At 43.2% G+C, this 20438-nt stretch overlaps 1 protein-coding gene across 1 annotated transcript in view; it reads right to left on the bottom strand.

Annotated features, from left to right (window-relative positions):
- Nucleotides 1–13652, bottom strand: part of pde1cb (phosphodiesterase 1C, calmodulin-dependent b) — a 581476-nt gene extending 567824 nt beyond the window's left edge. The window contains exons 1-2 of the mRNA XM_041189245.1: nt 13276–13652; nt 10118–10144 (exon numbers count right to left, since the gene is read on the bottom strand). Coding sequence (XP_041045179.1) covers nt 10118–10144; nt 13276–13376 — 128 coding nt within the window. The 5' untranslated portion in view covers nt 13377–13652. The remainder of the gene's footprint in view (nt 1–10117; nt 10145–13275) is intronic.
- Nucleotides 13653–20438: the final 6786 nt, after the last annotated feature.

The raw sequence follows: 20438 nt of genomic DNA, 5'->3' as shown, positions 1-20438 counted from the left end.
TATTCTGAATCCTGCCCCCAAGCCCAGCCTTTCCTGTCTTCACGAGGGTGGGATTAAAGTCAGACCAGTGTTCATGCATATGCAACTCCTGGAGGCAGCTGGCCATTTAAATCACCTTTATAAAGCAAAGGAAACTTTACCTGGGAAAAAACCGTGTTATGGGACTCTGTGGCTGAGAGTAATGGGCTATATGCTAAAGGGGCTACTTGAGCAATCGATGAGATCTAGCTTTGTTGTGTCTGCTGTTGTTTCAATGGATTACAATTTACCTCTTAATTCATGTTTAATTTATGTTGGTTTGATTGTTATAGTAAACATGTTAAAAAGTGAAATCTTGTCCATCAAGCTTTTCTTTTGGGGTCATTTGGAAACTTTGGTTCTTTCTCATTATGGGTAAATGGGTAATATAACTAATGTAATAAAATTATAGAAGGAATGAGAAAGGGGAAATGCATTTTTGCTGGGTTCATGTTATTCTGTTGTCACTTGCATGTATCCTTGATGTACTTTGATTTATTGATGGAAATGCGGAGATTGAAGATAAAAATTATATAGAGAGAGACGAGTGAATTCACACTGGAATTGTAAAGCATGATATCTCAAAAAGAAACATGATACTGCATTGTTACTACAACAACAACAACATTTATATCATGCTTTTAAGGTAATGGAACATCCCAAGGTGCTTCACGGGAAGCTTTATAAAACAAAATATGACACAAGAAGCCAGCATTAAAGAACAATTTGAAGTTGGAAGCTCATCTCAAGATCAAAAGTGACACTGAGGTTGCAGACAGACTGGCTATAGAGAGGGATGGAGTCAGCTAAGGAGCAGAATTTGGAGCAGGGACCATAAACACGTCAAGTCTTCCCAGAACCCTGGAGGGTTGGGGGGTTGGAGAAGATTAGAGAGGGAGAGGGAGGGGAGAGGCCATGGAGGGATTTGAGAACAAGGATGAAAATTTTAAAGTCAACACATTGCTTGACCAGGAGTCAGTGAGCAGAGGGTAATAGGGGAACAGAACTTTGTGAGATAAGACATGAGGACCAATGTTTTGGATGACCTCAAGTTTACTAGGGTAGAAAATGGGAGACCAACCAGGAGTTATGTTGTAATAGCCAAGTCTAAAGGGTTTCAGCAGAACATCAGCTGAGACATGAACAAATTCGGGCAATGTTACAGAGGTGGAAAAGGCAGTGATAGTGATGGCAGAATGTGAGGTTGCAAACTTATCTCAGGATCGAATGTGACACCAGGGTTGCAAACAAGCTGGCTTTCAGTTTAATTATTCTGTTTAATGGTTGAACAGAAATAGAGAAGGGTGGAGTCGGTAGCTAGAGAAATAGAATTTGGAACAGGGGCCAAAAATAATGGCTTCAGTCTTCCCAGAAGGAGAAAAAAAACAGTAAAAACTGGAAATAAGAATACTGGTCTTGTATACCTTAAAATGGAACACCAGTAAAACTGGGAAGTAAGAATACTAGTCCGAACTGCTTTTCCCTTCTGGGTTCCCAAGATTTAACTGGAGAAAATGTCTGCTCATCCTGTACTGGAGATTGGACATGCGGTCTCATGATTTCGTAACAATGGAGGAATCGAGAGAGGTGGTAGTGAAGTAGGGCTGGGTGTCATCAGCATACAAGTGAAAACTAGTGCTGTTCCTTTAGATAATGTCACCAAGGGGCAGCATGTACATGAGAAATAGGCGGGGGCTACCAGAGATAACAATGCAGAGTCAGGAAGAGAAGCTATTGCAAGTGATTCGCTGGCTACAATTACTAAGATAACAACAAAACTATGTGACAGAAGCCCCACACTGCTGGACTACAGTGGAGAGGCATTGGAGGAGGATAGCGTGGTCAACTGTGTCAAAGGGTGCAGACAGGTGGAGGAGAGAATATTTACCTTTGTCACAGTCACATAGGATATCATTTGTGACACCCTTAAGGTGCTGTGACAGGGGCAGAAACCTGATTGGAGGGATTCAAACATGGAGTTCCAAGAAAGATAGGAATGGATTTCGGAGGTGACAACACATTTAAGGATTTTTGAGAGGAAAGGGAGATTGGAGATGGGATAGTAGTTTTCAAGGACAGAGGGATTAATGGTTGTTTTTTTTTCAAGGAGACAGATAATGATGGCAGATTTAGAGAGAGCGACTTCTGCTGCGAAAATGGATTTTTCCAATGAAGGTTCCTCTCATTATAGAATGATTGTGTTATAATGCCAACTGTTGTGACCCTAAGCAATAAACAGGAAAAATTACAGGTGCCAGGGCAGAAAATATTCTGCCAATCTTCAGATTAAATGATTTGTATTACCTATCAGAGGGAGGAAGCAGGGTAGGGAGAGAAATGACCGCAAGGATATTTGTTCAACTGATCAGTGGGTGAATTATTAATAAAATGGTCACTTCCAGCATGAATCAGTAAGTTGCTGTTGGGTGGAAAGATATTGATGTTCTATTCAAAAGAGTTATCATGCTTCTGTATTCAAAAATAACAGCACAATTTTCAATACAGTCTTTATCCCACTTGCTTATTTTCCTTTAAGGGTAGGCCAATTAATAACAAAAATTATACACATTATTGAGGAGATAACACACAAACTGACAATAATTAAATGTATGCAGTTGTGTTAATTAAATGCACACAAATTTCATATTCATTTAAATGGTTGAACAGAAATTGTCACCTGAAATTCACTGAGTGCATCCCATAGTCACTGAACTCACACAGTCATAAAAGTACACGAGGCCCATCAAATCCATGCTGGCTCTCTGCAGGGCAATCCAGTCAGTTCCATCCTCCGGATCTAATCCCGGTAACCCTGCAAGTGTATTTCCCTTAAGTATCCATTCAACAGGCACTTTGAAATCATTGATCATCTCCGCTTCCATCATTCTCATAGGCAGCGAGTTCCAGCTCATTACTACTCGCTGTATAAAAAAAGTTCATCTTCATATTCCACTCGTTGCATAAAAAAGTTCTTCTTCATATATCCCTGTGTCTCTTGCCCAGAACCTAAAAGCTGTATCCCCTAGCTAATCAGCTAATGGGAACAGCCAGTGGTGGGGGCATTTTATGGAACACACAAGAGTAGGAGACATGGCATGTAGGGTCACTGAATCAGGCGGGATGCAAAATTTTGATTTCCCAATGGCGGGTTGAGATGCAGAGATTAAGTCAATGGGATATTTTTGGCAAGTCGGGCCTCATGCCATCATGTAGAGGGTTCGCGCTCTGAATATATTTTCATGCCATGATTATTAATTAACGTACAATGTTTTTAATAAAGTTCTACCTTCGAGGTAAAGTCAGCGGCACATGAGAATCTTGTTGCATCCAGTTCACATTCGTTTAAAGGTGGGGTGAACCAGTCAGCTTTATGCAGTTATGTCTAAGCTCAGCGGTTTTCCTTGTAAACGTGTACAACACAGCACAAATGAGGGAAGCAGAAGAATGGCAGCTTGCATGGAGACTCAAGGCTGACAAGGGTGTGTCAGAGTTTGGGTGGTGGAGGGGTTGCTGCTGCAGAGTGGGGCATGCAGGAGTCCAAGAAGGATCCAAGGGAGGACAGAGGATGGGTTCGGGAGCATAGAGGAGTGAAATGGGAATGATGGGAGTAGTCAGTCAAAGTAAAAAAATGAGGGAACCTTGCTACCTTTGTACTATCAATGAGTGTCATTCTAAAAGCACTAGAGTTGGGCGGGAAAGTTGTGGTCATGAAGAACAGCTTCTGTTTGACCAGGAAACTCTTTTATAACCCACTCGTACCCACTGTATTGTCAGCTGACAGCGAATGGGAATCAGCAAAAAGAGAGTAGAAGTGGCGCACCATTCCAGTTCCACCATCAGGAACAGCATGCCACTGACAAAATTCCAGCCAGCTTTTCTTTGTCTAGCTTATCTAAATCTCTTACTGTACTCCTCTATCAAACCTCCCCTCAACCTCCTTTGTTCCAAGGAGAACAGCCCAGCTTCTTCATGCTAGCCTTGTAACTAAATTTACTCATCCCTGAAACCATTCTGCCTCGCACCCTTTCAGAGATCCTCACATTCTTCCTGAAGTGTGATCACCAGAACTGAACACAATACTCTAGTTATGGCCAGAGCTTTATGAGGAATAATACAGCATAACTTCCTTGCTATTATAAAAATACCTGTTTCTAAAAACCAAGATCCCATATGCTTTGCTAGCTACTCTCTCAATATGCCCTGCCACCTTCAAAGATCATAGCACATAAATTCCCAGGTCACTTTGTTCCTGTACATTCTTTTGAACTGTTCCATTAAATCCATATTGCCTCTCCCTGTCCCTTCTGCCAAAATGTATCATTTCACAATTCCCTGAATGAAATTTCATATGGTACTTGTCTGCCCATTTAGCTAGCCTATTGATGTCACATTGCAGTCGATTGGTATCATCCTCACTGTTTGCCACATCTTCAAGTTTGCATCATTGCCAAATTTTGAAATTTTAGTCTGTATTCCAATGTCCAAGCCATTTATTTATCTGTAGCAAAAAACAGTCCTAGCAACTGTCTACAAATCTCCAGTCTAAAAAATAACCATTTATTCACCATTTTCCATCCTTAAGCCAATTTTATTAACAATGTTGACAGTGACCCTCCTGAGGAGCCTTAATTTTGTTAACCAGCCATTTCAAATGCTTTCTAAAACTTTATATTGTCAACATCCACTGCATTCCCCTATCATCCTTTCTCTATTAATTCATCGAAAAAAATCAGATTAGTCAACATGGCTTGCCTTTTACAAATCCATGCTGGCTCTATTTAATTAACTCAAACCTCTCCAAAAGTCCATTGATTTTTCACCCACAATTATTGTTTCTAAAGCCTTGCCCAGCACTGGTGTTATACTAACTGGCCTGTAGTCACTAGGAATGTCCTTATAAACTTTTCAAATAAGGGTGGCTCACTGTCAAGTCACCTGGCAACTTCCCAGTATCTAGGGAAGTTTGGAAGATTATGGCAAGCCCTTCCACCATAAGGAAGGTGCTTTGCTTTGCAACCTGAGTCGCAAGCCATCTGGACTAGGCAATTTATCCACTTTCAGGACATCCTGTCCATCAATTTTCATGCTATCAGTCATTTAATTGTTCACCACCATTTGCACTGAAAACAGTTTAGTAAACTTATTTAATGTAATGTAATTACAAAGTACTGTGTGTTATTCTCCTAATGAACATCAGAATAGCTTTTGCAAGAATACACTCTCAACATGGAGTCTTGTTCTGCAGGAGCACAGGTCAGAGAATCAGATGTGAAGAGCAGCATGTCCAATAAACTGTACTTCTGATTTTCCAGCTGTCAAAGTTGACTGGGTATTTCATTGTATACTGTACACTAGAATAGATTACAAAGGAATATTTTGTATAGTACTTTAAGAAAGATTCAGGTGCAGCATTTTAATATAATGCAAATCAGCAGCAGTTTAACAGACATATTCCATAGCTCTACAAGGTGAAGAATTTCAGAAATCGTTTCTCTAACAATTTTGCAAATTTACCCTGTGAGTGCATGTATTGTACAGACCAAGAAGGTCAGGCTTAGTCCCAAGTGAGTACTCAGTTAACAGATATTAACCTTGGGTAGCAACAATCGATAGCAACAATTGAACGCAGTGCTCACAGTGGGGAGAGGTAACAAAGCAGTGACCATTGCTAATGGTGCATTTGTGGAGACATCAGTAGAGGAGTAGAGGCATACACCACAAGTGCACTAGTGGCACTGGCTGAGGTATAAGTGCTTATGGAACTGTACTCCAGTGGGGAAATAAACCCATTCATCACAGATGGGATGGAGAAAATTTCAGAAGTGGAAGCTTGTTTTACCTCATACAATATTAATGGTGGTGGTCTTGTGGCTCAATGCCCACGCCCCAAGCCAAAAGCTCTGGCTTCAAGTACCACTCCAGGACTTGTTGACCATGGAAGGAGCAGTCACAATGTGGCCAAATAGGTTGATAATAAAACTGCTAATCCTTCCTACATGCTCATTGGCAGGTAGTCAGAGCAGGTGGTCAGCCAGGCTTGATGTGGAATGGTGTTCCCTCCAAGCTATTGTCACTTGTCTCTGAAACAGACAGAAATATCCTCGGTCCATTGCGGACTACGGTAGTTACAGATGGATAATATTAATGATGTTTGTTTACCAAATGCAGAGAATGTTCACATTGACAAATCAAAACAGCATGTTTTCACAGATTTATGATTATATTTATTGGAGATAAGTCGATTTTTCAGTAACTGGAGATACTGGAAATGTGATATGAAAATGATTGCAGCATGGATACAAGAATTCAAGAACATTACTCTGAGCAAGGAGGAACTCTGAGCTCACATAGGATTACAACAACAACAACTTATATTTACTTGGCACCTTTAAAAAATAAATAAACATTCTAAGGAACTTCACAGGAGCATCACAGAACAAAAGGGGACAGTAAGCCATATATGCAGATATCAGATAAAATGACCAAAAGCTTAATCAAAGAGGCAGGTTTTAAGGAGTGACATAAAGAAGGAAGGAGAATGAGAGGCATGGAGTGATATAGCAAGGCAATTCTAGAAATTTGGACCTCAGCAGCTGAAGACACAGCAGTCAATGGGGAGGTCATTAAAACCAGGAATGTTCAATGGGTCAGAATTTGTGGAGCGCAAAGATCTAGGAGAAGTTGTAGGCTTGAAGGAGCTTACACAGAGTTAGGTAGGCGTGAGGCCATAAAGCAATACAAAAACAAGGATGAGCATTTTAAAGTTGCGGTATTGCTGGACCAGAACTGAATTCAGCTCAGCAGGCACAGGGTAGAATGGTGAGCTGGGCTCAGTGTGAGTCAGGACATGCAGCAGAATGTTGTATATCCTCAGTTTTTCATAGGGTGGAACAAGGAGACCAACAAAGGTATGTTGGAATAATCAAAACAAGGCTTCAGCAGCAGATAAGTTGAGGCAAGGTTGAAATTGAATGTTACGGAGGTTAGGCGGTTTTAATGATTGTGTTAGGATACTCATCACAGGGTCAAATATGACACCAAGGTTACAAATAATGTGAATCAGTCTCAGTTAGGGGGAGAATGGATTTGATAGCCAGGAAACAGAATTGTGACAAGGACCAAAAGTAATGGTCCTGTTTTCCCAATTCTTAACTGGGAAATTCTTAACTGGATGAAATTTCTGCCTATCCCACACTGTAAGTTGGACAAGCAGTCAAGCAAATTAGAGTGGGAGCAGGGATCAAGGATTAAGAAACATGATGGAGAAAAGGTAGAGCTGGGTATCATCAATATATGTATGGAAACTGATGCCATGATTTTAGATGGCATCATCAAATGTAATGGTGTTGGGGTGAAAAGAAAAGTCATTGCAGGTGATTCTCTGGTGAAAATAAGATGGATATGATGAAACCAGGCAAGTACAATCCACCTAGCCAGGCAATGGTGGAGGCATTGGAGTAGAATTTCATGGCCAACTGTATCAAAGGCTGCAGACAGAATAAGTTTACCTCTGTCACAATCAATTCAGTTGTCATACATACATGTCCTTATATATACACCTGGGGTACGATCGTCAGATATTAACTGATGTGTTAATCTAACAAGGAAAAATAATGTTTGGCAACCAGAAGGTAGTAATCAATGTTTAATTAGTTTACTCAGTGACAAAAGATAAGACCGGATGACATCAGCGAGACCTGTTTGCAAGTAGTTCACAACACAGAAACAGTTCACTCATCTCAAATTGTTGATGCCAGTGTTTATGCTCCACAAGAGCTTCCTCCCACTCTACTTCATCCAAATCTCATCAGCGTATCATTTTATTTCTTTCTCTTTCATGTATTTATCTAGTTTCACCTCACCTACTTCATTTGGTAGCAAGTTCCACATTACATCCAACTGAGCATCCAGGAGAAACTGCTTTACCCAGGAAAAGTTGTATCAGTAGCTATCTTCTATTTATGAGCCATGGTTTTGGATTCCCTCAAGTGGAAACATAATTTTTAAGACCTACACTGTCAGCCTCTTCATAATTTTGAAGGCTTATATTAGGTTTCTTTTCCTGATTAAAGAGTTCCAGCCTGTTCTGCCTTTCTTGATAAAGATATCCTCTCAATTTTGGTACAGGCTGATAGATAGCAAGAGACATTCATGCCAGACAACTGCCAGGCAATGACCATCTCCAACAAGAGAGAATCTAACAATCTCCTCTTGAGATTCAAATTACCATTGCTGAATGCCCCACCATCAACATCCATGGGTGTTAGCATTGACCAGAAACTTAAATAGACCTGCCATATAAATACTGTGGTTATAAGAACAGGTCAGATGCTGGGAATTCTTTGGCAACTAACTCGCCTCCCAACTCCGCAAAGCCTTTCCAACATCTACAAGGCACAAGTCAGGAATGTGATGGAATACTGCCCACTTGCCTGGATGAGTGCAGCTCCAACAACATTCACGAAGCTCAACGCCATCCAGGACAAAGCAGCCCACTTGATCAGTACCCCATTCACCAACTTAAAACATTCACTCATTCACACCCTCTACCACTAGCAGACAGTGACAGCAATGTATAACATATGCAAGGTGCACAGCAGCAGCTCACCAAGCCTCCTCAGCAGCACATTCCAAACCTCTAGCACCTAGAAGAACAAGGGCAGCAGGTTCACGGAAACACCACCACCTGAAAGTTCGCCTCCAAGCCACAGATCAGTCTGACTTGGAACTACATCGCCTTCTCTTCATTGGGTCAAAATCCTGGAACTCCCTTCCCAACAGCACTGTGGGTTTATCTGTAGCACATGGAAGGCAGCATTTCAAAGCCGCAGCTCAGCACCACCATCTCAAGGGAAATTCAGGATGGGTAACAAATGCTGGTTTTGCCAGCAACGCTCAGATCTCATGAAACATCACTAACTTTGATTATCTTCCTCTAGAAATGAACCTCAGAATTTCATTTTTTGCATTTTTCTGGTCTTGTTAACCCATGATCCTGTTCACAATGATTTACAAATCTCCACCCCTTTATCCCTTTGCTCCTCTACTTCATTTTGACTTTTATTTTCTGTATTGGCATGAAAAATTCCTCCTGCCAAAATCCACCACCTCACACTTAAATACATTGAAATTCATTTGCCCTTTACATCTCCATTCTGGAAAATTATTAATGTCTTCTTGTATTTTTGCGCTGTCATCCTCAGTATTAATTATACCTCCCAATTTAATGTTATCTGTAAATTTTTTAATTGTAGTTCTGATTCAAGTCCAAATCATTTACATGTATGTGAACAACAGTAATGCAGCACCAATCCCTGTAGAACACCACTACCTACCTTCTGACAGTCTGAGTAAATAGCTTTAATGGCTACTCTTTGTTTCTGGGTTCTGTTTTGTGGCCAGCTAGACAACCAATCTGCTACTTGCCCCCTCACTCCACATGTTCTGGCCTCAGTCATGACTCATCTGAAAATCCAAATATATTACATCTACTGCATTACAATTATTTACAATTATTTCTCATCACAGATGCTGTTAGACCTGTGGAGTTTTTCCTGCTTTTTCTGTTTTTGTTTCAGATTTCCAGCATCCACAGTATTTTGCTTTTACAATTACTTACTCTTTTGGTTACTTCAGAATTCAATAAGGCTGATGAAACATGAAATTTGAAATCTGTGCTTTTTCTATCTATTACAACTTTGATTCAAGATTTCATTATCTTCCTTCCCAATGATGTTAAGCTAACTGGACAATAGACCCCTGGGCATGTTTCATCTCCTTCTGAAATACAGGAATACCACCAGCTGTCAGTAGTCATGGGGCACTATTCCCTTTTTTAATGATTTTTTAAAGATATAATAGTGACTCTGCTATCGCTTCCTGAGCCTATTTTAATATATATGGATACAATCCATCCAGACCAAAGATTCCATCCTCTCTTAATTTTGATTAAATTATCAATTATCCATCGAAAATACCTTGCTTGCAAAGGCTGACTTTGATTCTGTAAAAAAAAAATACCACTCTGGGAGATTTATAGTCTACACCAAGAAGTATATTAATGAAAGGCAGAGCTAGAGATCTGCTCAATCACTCTTACCTCTGGGAGGTTTTCCTGTATTTTCTCCTATGGGAAAAAGAGATAAAGCAACATGAATCAGGATATTGGAATGTTTAGTAATACACTTATTAAATTCTACATCGTACAGACAAAAGGATTGAGTCATCTGACTGATTTTTGGGGTCCAGGTTACTGAAAATGTTAACAGTTTCCAACGGAGACCTGATTCTGCACTGAAAACTGTTCAGGGAAAAGGACATATCTGTAACCTTAAACTGTATTTTCTCTTTCGAATACAGATCGCAGAATCCCTGTTTACCGTTTCATCCCTAGTGTTTTCGTCTCGTGGAAATGTTCCAATATTTAATGTTCCATAAAATATATGTTGTTTCAACAAGGAAACTCTGACATCCCAGTGAAGCAGTTAAATTATGCTCATTATCCTAGCCAGCATTTCATTAAGCTTTTATGAGGACTACCAGCAATAAATAAAGAACTGGGCAAGGCTCCAGGTACAGAGCCTCGATTGGCTTAAGCAAGGATCAGATGAACAAATATGGGGGCACCGTGTCAAGTTGTAGTTTATGATTTTCATAAGCATTTAAAAGTAATCACATGAAAAATAAAACGAGATCATGTAATCTGTACACGTTGACCTCTGATCTGCCCGGCCATCGAATGTAGGTTCATACCCAGAATCTTGCACAATTCACCCGAGGAGCCTCTTTTCTCCGTATGTATTTGGTGAGAAAAACTTTTGGGGATAAAGTCCATGCAGGTAAATATGAGCTTTTGTTACATTAATGAATGTAACTCTTTCGAGTACAAACCCGTTTCCATCTGTTTCAGATGAAGTTACATTGTTTCATAGTTTGCCATTGTGAGATTTGAACTCTTGATAATCTTTTAAATGAAAACCAAATCAACAAAATTGGGATAAATCAGGCACAGCCCCTAATTCAGGTCAGCTGTAAAACCAAGAACAAAGTTTAAAGGAAACTTACAAACTTTAAATTAAAATGTGATTAAAAGGGTCAACAAAACACCCCAGTCCCCGCGGTGCCCACCGAGCACGGAAGGCCTCGAGAGTGCCAGCAGACACCGCGTGCTCCTTCTCCAGGGACATCCGGCAGCGAACGTAGCCACGGAAGAGGGACAAACAATCAGGCGGGACTCCCCCGTCGATCGCCCACTGCCTGGACCTGTTAATGGCCAACTTGGCCAGGCCCAGGAGCAGGTTCACGAGGAGGTCCTCCTCCTTCCCGACCCAGTTACATTGTTTCATAGTTTGCCATTGTGAGATTTGAACTCTTGATGATATTTCATAGCTCTGCCATTGTGAGATTTGAACTCTTGATAATCTTTTAAATCTTTTAAATTTGAACTCTTGATACTCTTTTGAGTAAACCTGTTTCCATCTGTTTCAGATGAAGTTACATTGTTTCATAGTTTGCCATTGTGAGATTTGAGCTCTTGATACTCTTTTGAGTAAACCTGTTTCCATCTGTTTCAGATGAAGTTACATTGTTTCATAGTTTGCCATTGTGAGATTTGAACTCTTGATACTCTTTTGAGTAAACCTGTTTCCATCTGTTTCAGATGAAGTTACATTGTTTCATAGTTTGCCATTGTGAGATTTGAACTCTTGATCTTGGGGTTACAAACCCAGTACCATAACCACTTGGCTATTTAGGCCAAGCTTTTTTTAAATGAAGGTTTATTGTTTCATAGTTTGCCATTGTGAGATTTGAACTCTTGATACTCTTTTGAGTACAAACCTGTTTCCATCTGTTTCAGATGAAGTTACATTGTTTCATAGTTTGCTATTATGAGATTTGAACTCTTGATACTCTTTTGAGTAAACCTGTTTCCATCTGTTTCAGATGAAGTTACATTGTTTCATAGTTTTGCCATTGTGAGATTTGAACTCTTGATCTTAGGGTTACAAACCCAGTACCATAACCACTTGGCTATTTAGGCCAAGCTTTTTAATGAATGTATTAGCAGTAAACCAATTAACAAATTCAACTGAAGCAGTGTGTTTAATTTATCAATCAGTATGACATAAACATTCCCTCAAATTGTGTTAAACTAATTGGCAGCCGTCCAATTCAGTTGGAAGCTTGTGATTAGCGATACGTCGCAGTGCCTCTGCAGAATCATCACTCAGAACCAGGATTAAACATTGATGGGGAATACATGGGCTGCAGCAACGTCAATCGAGTCTGTATTTTATAGAAAAAGTCTCAGAATAAATTTACATCCCGCCTTAAATTCCAGGGACCGTCTAATATATTTTCAGTTCTGCCTCAGTGATGCTAAAGTTGAAATATAGCCTCGCTGTGGTCTTTATTTACTATCGGTTAATAAACAGAGTTTAACTCCCTCTCATGATGTGGTCAGAGTGCGCCTCTACAATTTTTCTCACCAAGTGACTAAAACGTTTATTGATCACTGCCTGACTGGCACTCACTCAGATAAAAATCCTATTTTCGACACCCCTCTTCAAAGTCTTTTATATTCTCCGATTGGAATAATTTGAAGCTGAATTGAATCAGCAGCGAAGACGTGAGTATTCAAGGGCTGACTTCACAGCTGCTGAAACCGAAAGGCTCGGGATCAAAATCAAAGCTCTGACTCGTACAAACTTGATCAGCAGAAGAAAATCTAAATCAGATTTTGCAAGAGGGATACTTCAAATAAAACTGAAACTTAACTTCTGATTGAATCCCTCGGTAGTGGTACAGGTTAAGTGGCATACAAAGATATCACCGTGTATCTATTGTATCAATGTAACAGTGCAGAAGTGATTTCTTTATAAGATTTGTTTTTGTCCTCTCTGATGTTGTGTCCTGTAGCTCAGTAAAAGACCAGGGGGTGAATGTCTATTCCTTGATGAATACTAACAATCAGCACCGCGCTTCCGATCGCTTCTGTCACAGCAGTGTCAGTATCAATTCAGAAATGCAGGAAACAGGTGGCTTCTTTCGAATAGTATGCCCGACCAGTACAGTAATGATGTACTGATCATAAAGCACATAACAGAACTCTTTCGAAAGTAGTTAAAAGCAGAGACAGCTTCAAACTATAAAGAAGTTGCATGTAAACTATATTCTGTATTTTGTTGCTGATGGAACTTTAAATTTTGGAAATAAAAGATCGAACATAATGTTAAAAAAAAGTCAAACTGTACTTACAGTCCCCTGAGCCGCAGCCATATTTTCTCTATTTGTTCCGGTTGCAGATATTTGAGAGAGTTACTCTCAAACTCTTCGATTTCCTTAGTGGGTGACTCCATGCCTTAAATTCCTCAGTCGGGCTCGAAAGTAAATCTTCAAGCTTTATTTAGTACAGTAAAGGATGGTCTAACATTTTTCAGAAAGAGTGCACGTCAATGTCGAAATCTCTCGGTGTGTGCTAAAAGCAGCTGTAGCAGTTTGCATGGTTCAGAGAATGATGTCAAGGATTACAGGGTGATCTCTAGTCGCATAGGCACCACTGATGTTTATGATAAACAAGCCCTGCAATCCGTAAAAAGCAGCCGAAGGCTCCTAAAACACGAAGCGTGCTGACATTTGGGCCGCACTGGTTCTAAATGGGAGGGCGGGGTAGCACATGCGCTGCTTCAACCCCTACTCCTCATGACTCTTTTCTGTCCCACACTCACATGCCTTTTCAACACTTATCTTGGGCTCGTGTGTCGTGCGTGCCAACCAAGGAGAATGTCCAGTTAACCCGCGATGGCACACACTACTGGCAGGATAAGGATAAAGCAATTCACTGGGAAATTGCCCAAGTCACTTTATAATACATATATGCCCGTCTTGTTGAATCTCCAGTGGACTTGAGCTAAGAAATTCAATACAAAATAGGATATTTTAGGGTGGGTTATTTTGTCTTTTTAAAGGGAAAATAAATGCAAAATGACGAAATCATCCCAAAAGTATATGAATAAAAACGAAGGTTACAGAGGTAGATATGTGAGTAGCGATTCAGAAGTGCTGTTGAACAGCAGTACATAGTACATTAGTTTGATAGACTGGAACATAAAGGAAATTCATTTTAGATAACGGCAGCTAAACTCAGTTGTATTCAAATATCTGATGTCGGTTTATTACGAGATTTATAAATACTTATCAATCTGAAAGGTTAACTTTGTTTTTTTTCTCTCCCTCCACAGATGTACTGTCCTATTGAGTATTCCCTTCATTTTTTTTTGGCAAAAATATACTTTATTCATAAAATATCTTCAACCACATTCCAAACCATTTCAAAATCACCATTACAAAGGTACAATCAGATTCAACTTTTACAACATGTATCACAAGGTGCATCAGTACAAACAATGAATATTACAATCATTTTCAGACATTCATTTTGGGCTGTACAGCTTGAGGTCCCAGTAGCTCAGTGCACTGTGGCAGAAAGGTCTTAGGCAGCGACCCTTCCCCATTGTGCCTTTGCGGCAGCTGCCCCAAGCTTTAGTGTGTCCCTCAGCACGTAGTCCTGGACTTTGGAATGTGCCAGTCTGCAACACTCGGTCGGGGACAACTCTTTGCACTGGAAGACCAACAAGTTTTGGGCAGACCATAGAGCATCTTTCACCGAGTTGATGATCCTCCAGCTGCAGTTGATGTTTGTCTCGGTGTGTGTCCCTGGGAACAGCCCGTAGAGCACAGAGTCCTGTGTCACAGAACTGCTCGGGATGAACCTCGACAGAAACCACTGCATCTCTCTCCAGACCTTCTTTGCAAAGGCACAATCCACAAGGAGGTGAACAATGGTCTCTTCCCCACCACAGCCACCTCGAGGGCGACGTGCCAAGGGGGTGAGACTCCTGGCATGTAGGAAGGATCTGACGGGGAGGGCCTTTCTCACCACCAGCCAAGCTACGTCTCGGTGCTTGTTGGAAAGTTCTGGCGATGAGGCATTCTGCCAAATGACTTTGACGGTCTGTTCGGGGAACCATCCCACAGGATCCACCCTCTCCTTTTCCCTCAGGTCCTCTAAGACGTTACGTGTCGACCACTGCCTGATGAACTTGTGATCAAAGGTGTTTCTCTGCATAGATTTTTCCACGAGGGACAGGTGATATGGCACGGTCCAACTACTTGGAGCGTTCCGCGGCAGCGTGGCCCGACCCATCCTTTGCAACACCGAGGACAGGTAGAGCCTCAGCACGTAGTGACACTTGGTGTTTGCGTACTGAAGGTCTACACACCGCTTGATGCAGCCACACACAAAGGTGGCCATCAGAATGAGGCGATGTTGGGCACGTTTTTTCCACCTTTATCTAGCGGCTTGTACATCGCGTCCCTGCGGACACGATCCATTTTCGACCTCCAGATAAAGCGGAAGATGGCTCGGGTGATCGCCACCACGCAGGAGTGTGGAATGGGCCAGACCTGCAACAGCGAGAGTGCCTCACACCTGATGATCAGGTTCTTGCCCACAATGGAGAGGGAGCGTTGCTCCCACATGCCCAGTTTCCTTTTCACCATAGACACTCGCTCCTTCCAGTTTCTAATGCTTGCCCTGGTCCCTCCGAACCATATCCCCAGCACCTTCAGGCCATCAGTCCTGACAGTGAAGGGGACAAAGGATCGGTCAGCCCAGTTCCCAAAGAGCATGGCCTCACTCTTCCCATGATTTACCTTGGCTCCCGAGGTCAGTTTGAACTGGTCACAGATGTGGATCAGTCTGCGCACCAACAGCGGATCCGAGCAGAAGGCAGCGACATCATCCATGTACAGGGAGGCTTTGATCTGAGTGCCTCCACTGCCTAGGATCGTCACCCCTCTTATGCCCGGATCCTTCCTGATGGACTCAGCAAAGGGTTCTATGCAACACACAAAAAGAACAGGCAAAAGAGGACAGCCCTGCCTGACTCCAGATTTAATCGGAAAGCTATCTGATTCCCACCATTGATTGAGACTGCACTACTGATGTTAGTGTAGAGCAGTTGGATCCAATTGCGAATTCCCTTCCCAAACCCCATTTTGGAATGCACATCCACCATGTAGGTGTGTGATATTCTGTCAAAGGCCTTCTCCTGATCTAGGTTGATGAGGCAGGTATCCACACCCCTGTCCTGTACATAGGCAATCGTATCACTGAGCAGTGCGAGGCTGTCAGAAATCTTCCTGCCCGGCACAGTGCAGGTCTGGTCAGGGTGGATCACCAGTTCCAAAGTGGATTTGACCCAATTGGCGATGACCTTGGACAGAATCTTATAGTCCACATTCAACCGTGAAATGGGTCTCCAGTTTCTAATTTCCTCCCTTTCCCCCTTTTGCTTGTAGATGAGGGTCATAATGCCTTTCCTCATGGATTCTGACATACAGCCGTCCAGGAGCATACTCTCATACACCTCTAGCAGGTCTGGGCCAATCCAGTCCCACAGAGCCGAGTACAATTCCGCTGGCAAGCCCACGCTTCCGGGAGTCTTACTGTTCTCGAAGGACTCAAAGGCCTTAGTCAGTTCGTCAGGAGTTAGCGGTTTGTCCAGGCTCTCCCATGCACTGTCATCTAAGACCTCCATGATTTGGACAGGAAGGACTGGGAGGCCGTGCTGTCTGTGGGCTTCACGTCATACAATCCGGCATAAAAGGATTTGCTGATCTTCAAAATGTCGGACTGCGATGACTTAACTGAGCCATCTTCTTCCTTCAGGCTGCTGATCACAGAGATCTCTTTGTGTACTTTTTGGAAGAAGAAACATGAGCACGTCTCATCCTGCTCCACGGAGCGGACTCTGGAATGGAAAATGATCTTGGAGGCCTCCGAGGCAAAGAGCGAGGCTTGCTGGTTCTTCACCTCTTGGAGTTCCTCCTTGACATCGACCCCCATCAACTGCAGCAGGAGCAGATTCTGCATGTTTTTCTGGAGTCGGGACATTTCCCTCTGTTCCTTTCTAGCTTTCTGGGTGCCTTTGAGGATGAAAAACCTTTTGATATTTCCCTTGATCACTTCCCACCAGTGTGTCAGGGACTCAAAGGGGGGTTTCATGGTTCTCCAACCTTTGTAATCCCTCTTGAGCTCCTCAATGTTCTCTGGGGTCAGCAGTTGCACGTTTAGCTTCCATGCCCCCCTGCCCACCCTCCGGTCCTTCTCTAAGTGGCAGTCAGCCAGTAGGAGGCAGTGGTCAGAGAAAAACACCGGCTTGATGTCGGTGGATCTGATTGCGAATGCATGGGACACAAACAGGAAGTCTATCCTGGAACAGATGGACCTGTCTGGCTGTGACCAGGTGTATCTACGCTGCGCTCCATCTGCAGGGTTGCTGAAGACATCGTGTAGCTTGGCATCCTTAACTGTTTCCATCAGGGATCTGGACGTAGCGTCCAACCTGCTGTCGGCCCTGCTGGATCGTCCAGCCACATCGATGATGCTGTTGAAGTTACCGCCCAGAAAGATCGGCCTGGAGGTCACCAGCAGCAGTGGGAGCTGCTGAAAAACCTCCAACCGCTTGGCCCCTTGTGATGGGGTGTACACGTTAATTAACCGGAGTGGAGCATTCTTGTACATTATGTCTGCTACGAGGAGGCACCTGCCCACCACCTCCTTAACCTGGGAGACAGTGAAGTTGCCTCCCCGCAGCAGAATACCCAGGCCAGAGGAACGAGAGTCATTTCCGCCAGACCAGGTCGATAGCCCGTGGGACCACCATCGTGAAAATTGCCTGTTGGAGCTGAGGTGCGGTATTGCACACTCCTGCAGAAACAACAGGCCAGCTTTGACCTTGGCATGGTAGTCCAAGGTCGCAACACATCGCGTAGTAGATTTAATGCTACACACATTTATGGATACAATCTTTAAACCCATTTTAAAGCATTTATTCTCTTACCAAACCTGTTGTCTCTGAGAGTCCCAGACCTTTAGTCTGCTCCTTCATACCCGTAGTGTGCTCAAATTGCCTCACTTTGGATGGACTGAGGAAACTGTCCTGAAACTCCACATTGGCAGTGTTCTGCTCAGCTGGCATCTGGGGGGTCCATGCAGAGAGTGGGGTTTGAAATGACCTTTGTTGGAGAAGCTTCTCCAATCCTCTCCCCCTCTGGGGCGTTGCTGCTCCCGGCTTCCTGGAGCTGGGGTGCGCTGAGCGTCTCACTGCTCCCAGATTCCTGGGGCTATGGTGCGCTGGCCTCTCTGGGTTGTGGGCAAAGTTGGGGTGTGCTGGTCTCCTCATTGTCTCCAATGTTCTGGAGCTCGGGTGTCTCGTCCTCCAACTCCCTAGAGCTTTGCCGCTTCTTCTGTCAGTGCCGCCCTGGCCCTTCTTTGTCTGAAGAATTGCTGCTCTTGTCATCCGTGTCGGATGGGAGACGCCTCTTGCCACTTGTCTGGGAAATGGTTTGGTTCCTTCTTAGCCCCTTCTTCCTTTTGGCTCTCTTTGCCGTCTGCCACTCCCCCTGCTGCTTTTCCACTGCTGCCTCCTCCTCCTCCATTGATTCTCTCTCCTGAGGAGTGGGAGGTTCAGGGGGCAGTGCTGTTGATTGGCTGTCTGTTGCCTCAATCTCTTCCTCCACCTTATCTTTCTCTGTGTCCTCCTTTGTCCCATTGTCCTCCCTGTGTGCCTTGGTGGTTGAAGTGACACAAAGCATTTTTTCTGCTTCCCTCTTATTGGCTTTGGCTGCCTGTGCATAAGTATGGCAGCATTTGGGGCAGGTCTTGTAGAGGTGACCTGCCTCACCAAACAGGTTGCAGCACTTAGCCTGTTTGCAGTATTCTGTCTGGTGCCCTTCCTGTTTGCAGTTCTTGCAGAGAACGGCGCTGCAGTTGGCCGCCACATGACCAGCCTTGCCGCATGAACGACAAAGTTTGGGTTGCCCAGCATAGACAAGGTAGCCATGGCTTCCCCCGATGGCGAATCTGGAAGGAGGGTGGAAGATGGCTCCCTTACCGTCGGTCTTGAGCGTGACCTTAACCTGGCGTTTACATGTCCAGATCCCCAAATTGTCTCTAACCGCGGTGCAGCTCCCAACCTTAGCAAAGTACCTGGTGAGGAAGGTGAGCACCTCGGCGACAGGGACAAAGGGGTCGTAAAGATGCACCGTCACTACCCGGTCCCGTTGCAACAGCAGAGCAAAGAGCGGCTCCGCCGTCAGGATCTTCATCTCCAGCAGGTCTCTCTTCTCCTCAAACACCTTCAGGAGCTTGACGCAGGCTGCCACTCGCTTGGACGTCACATCAAAATATCTAGTGCTGGGGAAGTCCTGCAGGCAGTAGATCTCCACAGCTTCGAAACCACACACCTTTAACAAGATGCTCCTGGTGAAGCAGGCCAGATCCATAGGTGCTCTTTCTTCGCTGCCCTTCACTATGGCTCAGATGGTGTTAGGTATACCATAGTATGGGGTTCGATTGGTTACAGCCATTGCTCGACGACCTTTCCCTGACAGAAACGTGATCAAGGTCTCTCCCCTGCCAGGTAAGTATCATTTTCACTTGACAATGCTTTTGTGTTTGTGCATTAAATGTGTCCGCACTGAAATTCCATACTAGTCCTATAACAGCGCACATTACAAAAATATACTCAAATGCACTTTCTTGTTATTACTTTTAAATGAGTTTACTCACTGATGGATGGCACCAAAATAAAGCCAAGACTGAGTTCCTGGCGGGTGTTTTGTGAGTGCTATTGGGGAGTGTTTCATTTAATTTGGCAGGGGTGTGGAAACCCAAGAGATAATATCAGAGGAATACCAAGCTGCACAGAACACTGGAAAGATACGCAGCAGCAGAATATTGGTGAGTTACAAGTGCAGATTGCTATGTGGAAAAACGTGTTGCTATAACATAGACCTGGCTCAGAGAAGGGCAAGACCGGATGTTAAGTATACCTGGATACAAGGTGTTCAGGAAAGATTGGAAAGGAAGAAAAGGGGGAGGGGTGGGGCTATTGATTATGGAGAACATTACAGTGCTGGGGAGAGAGGATATCCCAGAGGCATCAAGGAAAGAATCTATTTGGCTGGAGCTAAGAAACAAAAAGGTGCAATTACATGGCCAACAAATAGAGGGGAGGAAGTAAAGGAACAAATTTGCAAGGAAATTACAGAGAAGTGCAAAAAATATAGAGTGATTATAAAGGAGGACCTTAATTATCTGAATATACACTTGGATAGTGGTCATGTAAAGGGCAGAGAAGGGCAAGAGTTCCTAGTTTGTTCAGGAGAATTTTCTACAGCAGTATATTTCCAGATAATGAGAAAGGACACTTGGTTCTTGGGAATGAGGTGGGCCTAGTGGGTCAAGTGTCAGTGGGAGAACATTTAGGTGACGGTGATAATTAACTAGGGAAAGCCAACTTCAATGGGATAAGATAAAAGCAAAATACCGCGGATGCTGGAAATCTGTTTTT

Source organism: Carcharodon carcharias, chromosome 6, assembly GCF_017639515.1.
Source record: "Carcharodon carcharias isolate sCarCar2 chromosome 6, sCarCar2.pri, whole genome shotgun sequence".
NCBI classification, from domain to species: domain Eukaryota; kingdom Metazoa; phylum Chordata; class Chondrichthyes; order Lamniformes; family Lamnidae; genus Carcharodon; species Carcharodon carcharias.
This window is presented reverse-complemented; position numbering and strand designations above follow the sequence as displayed.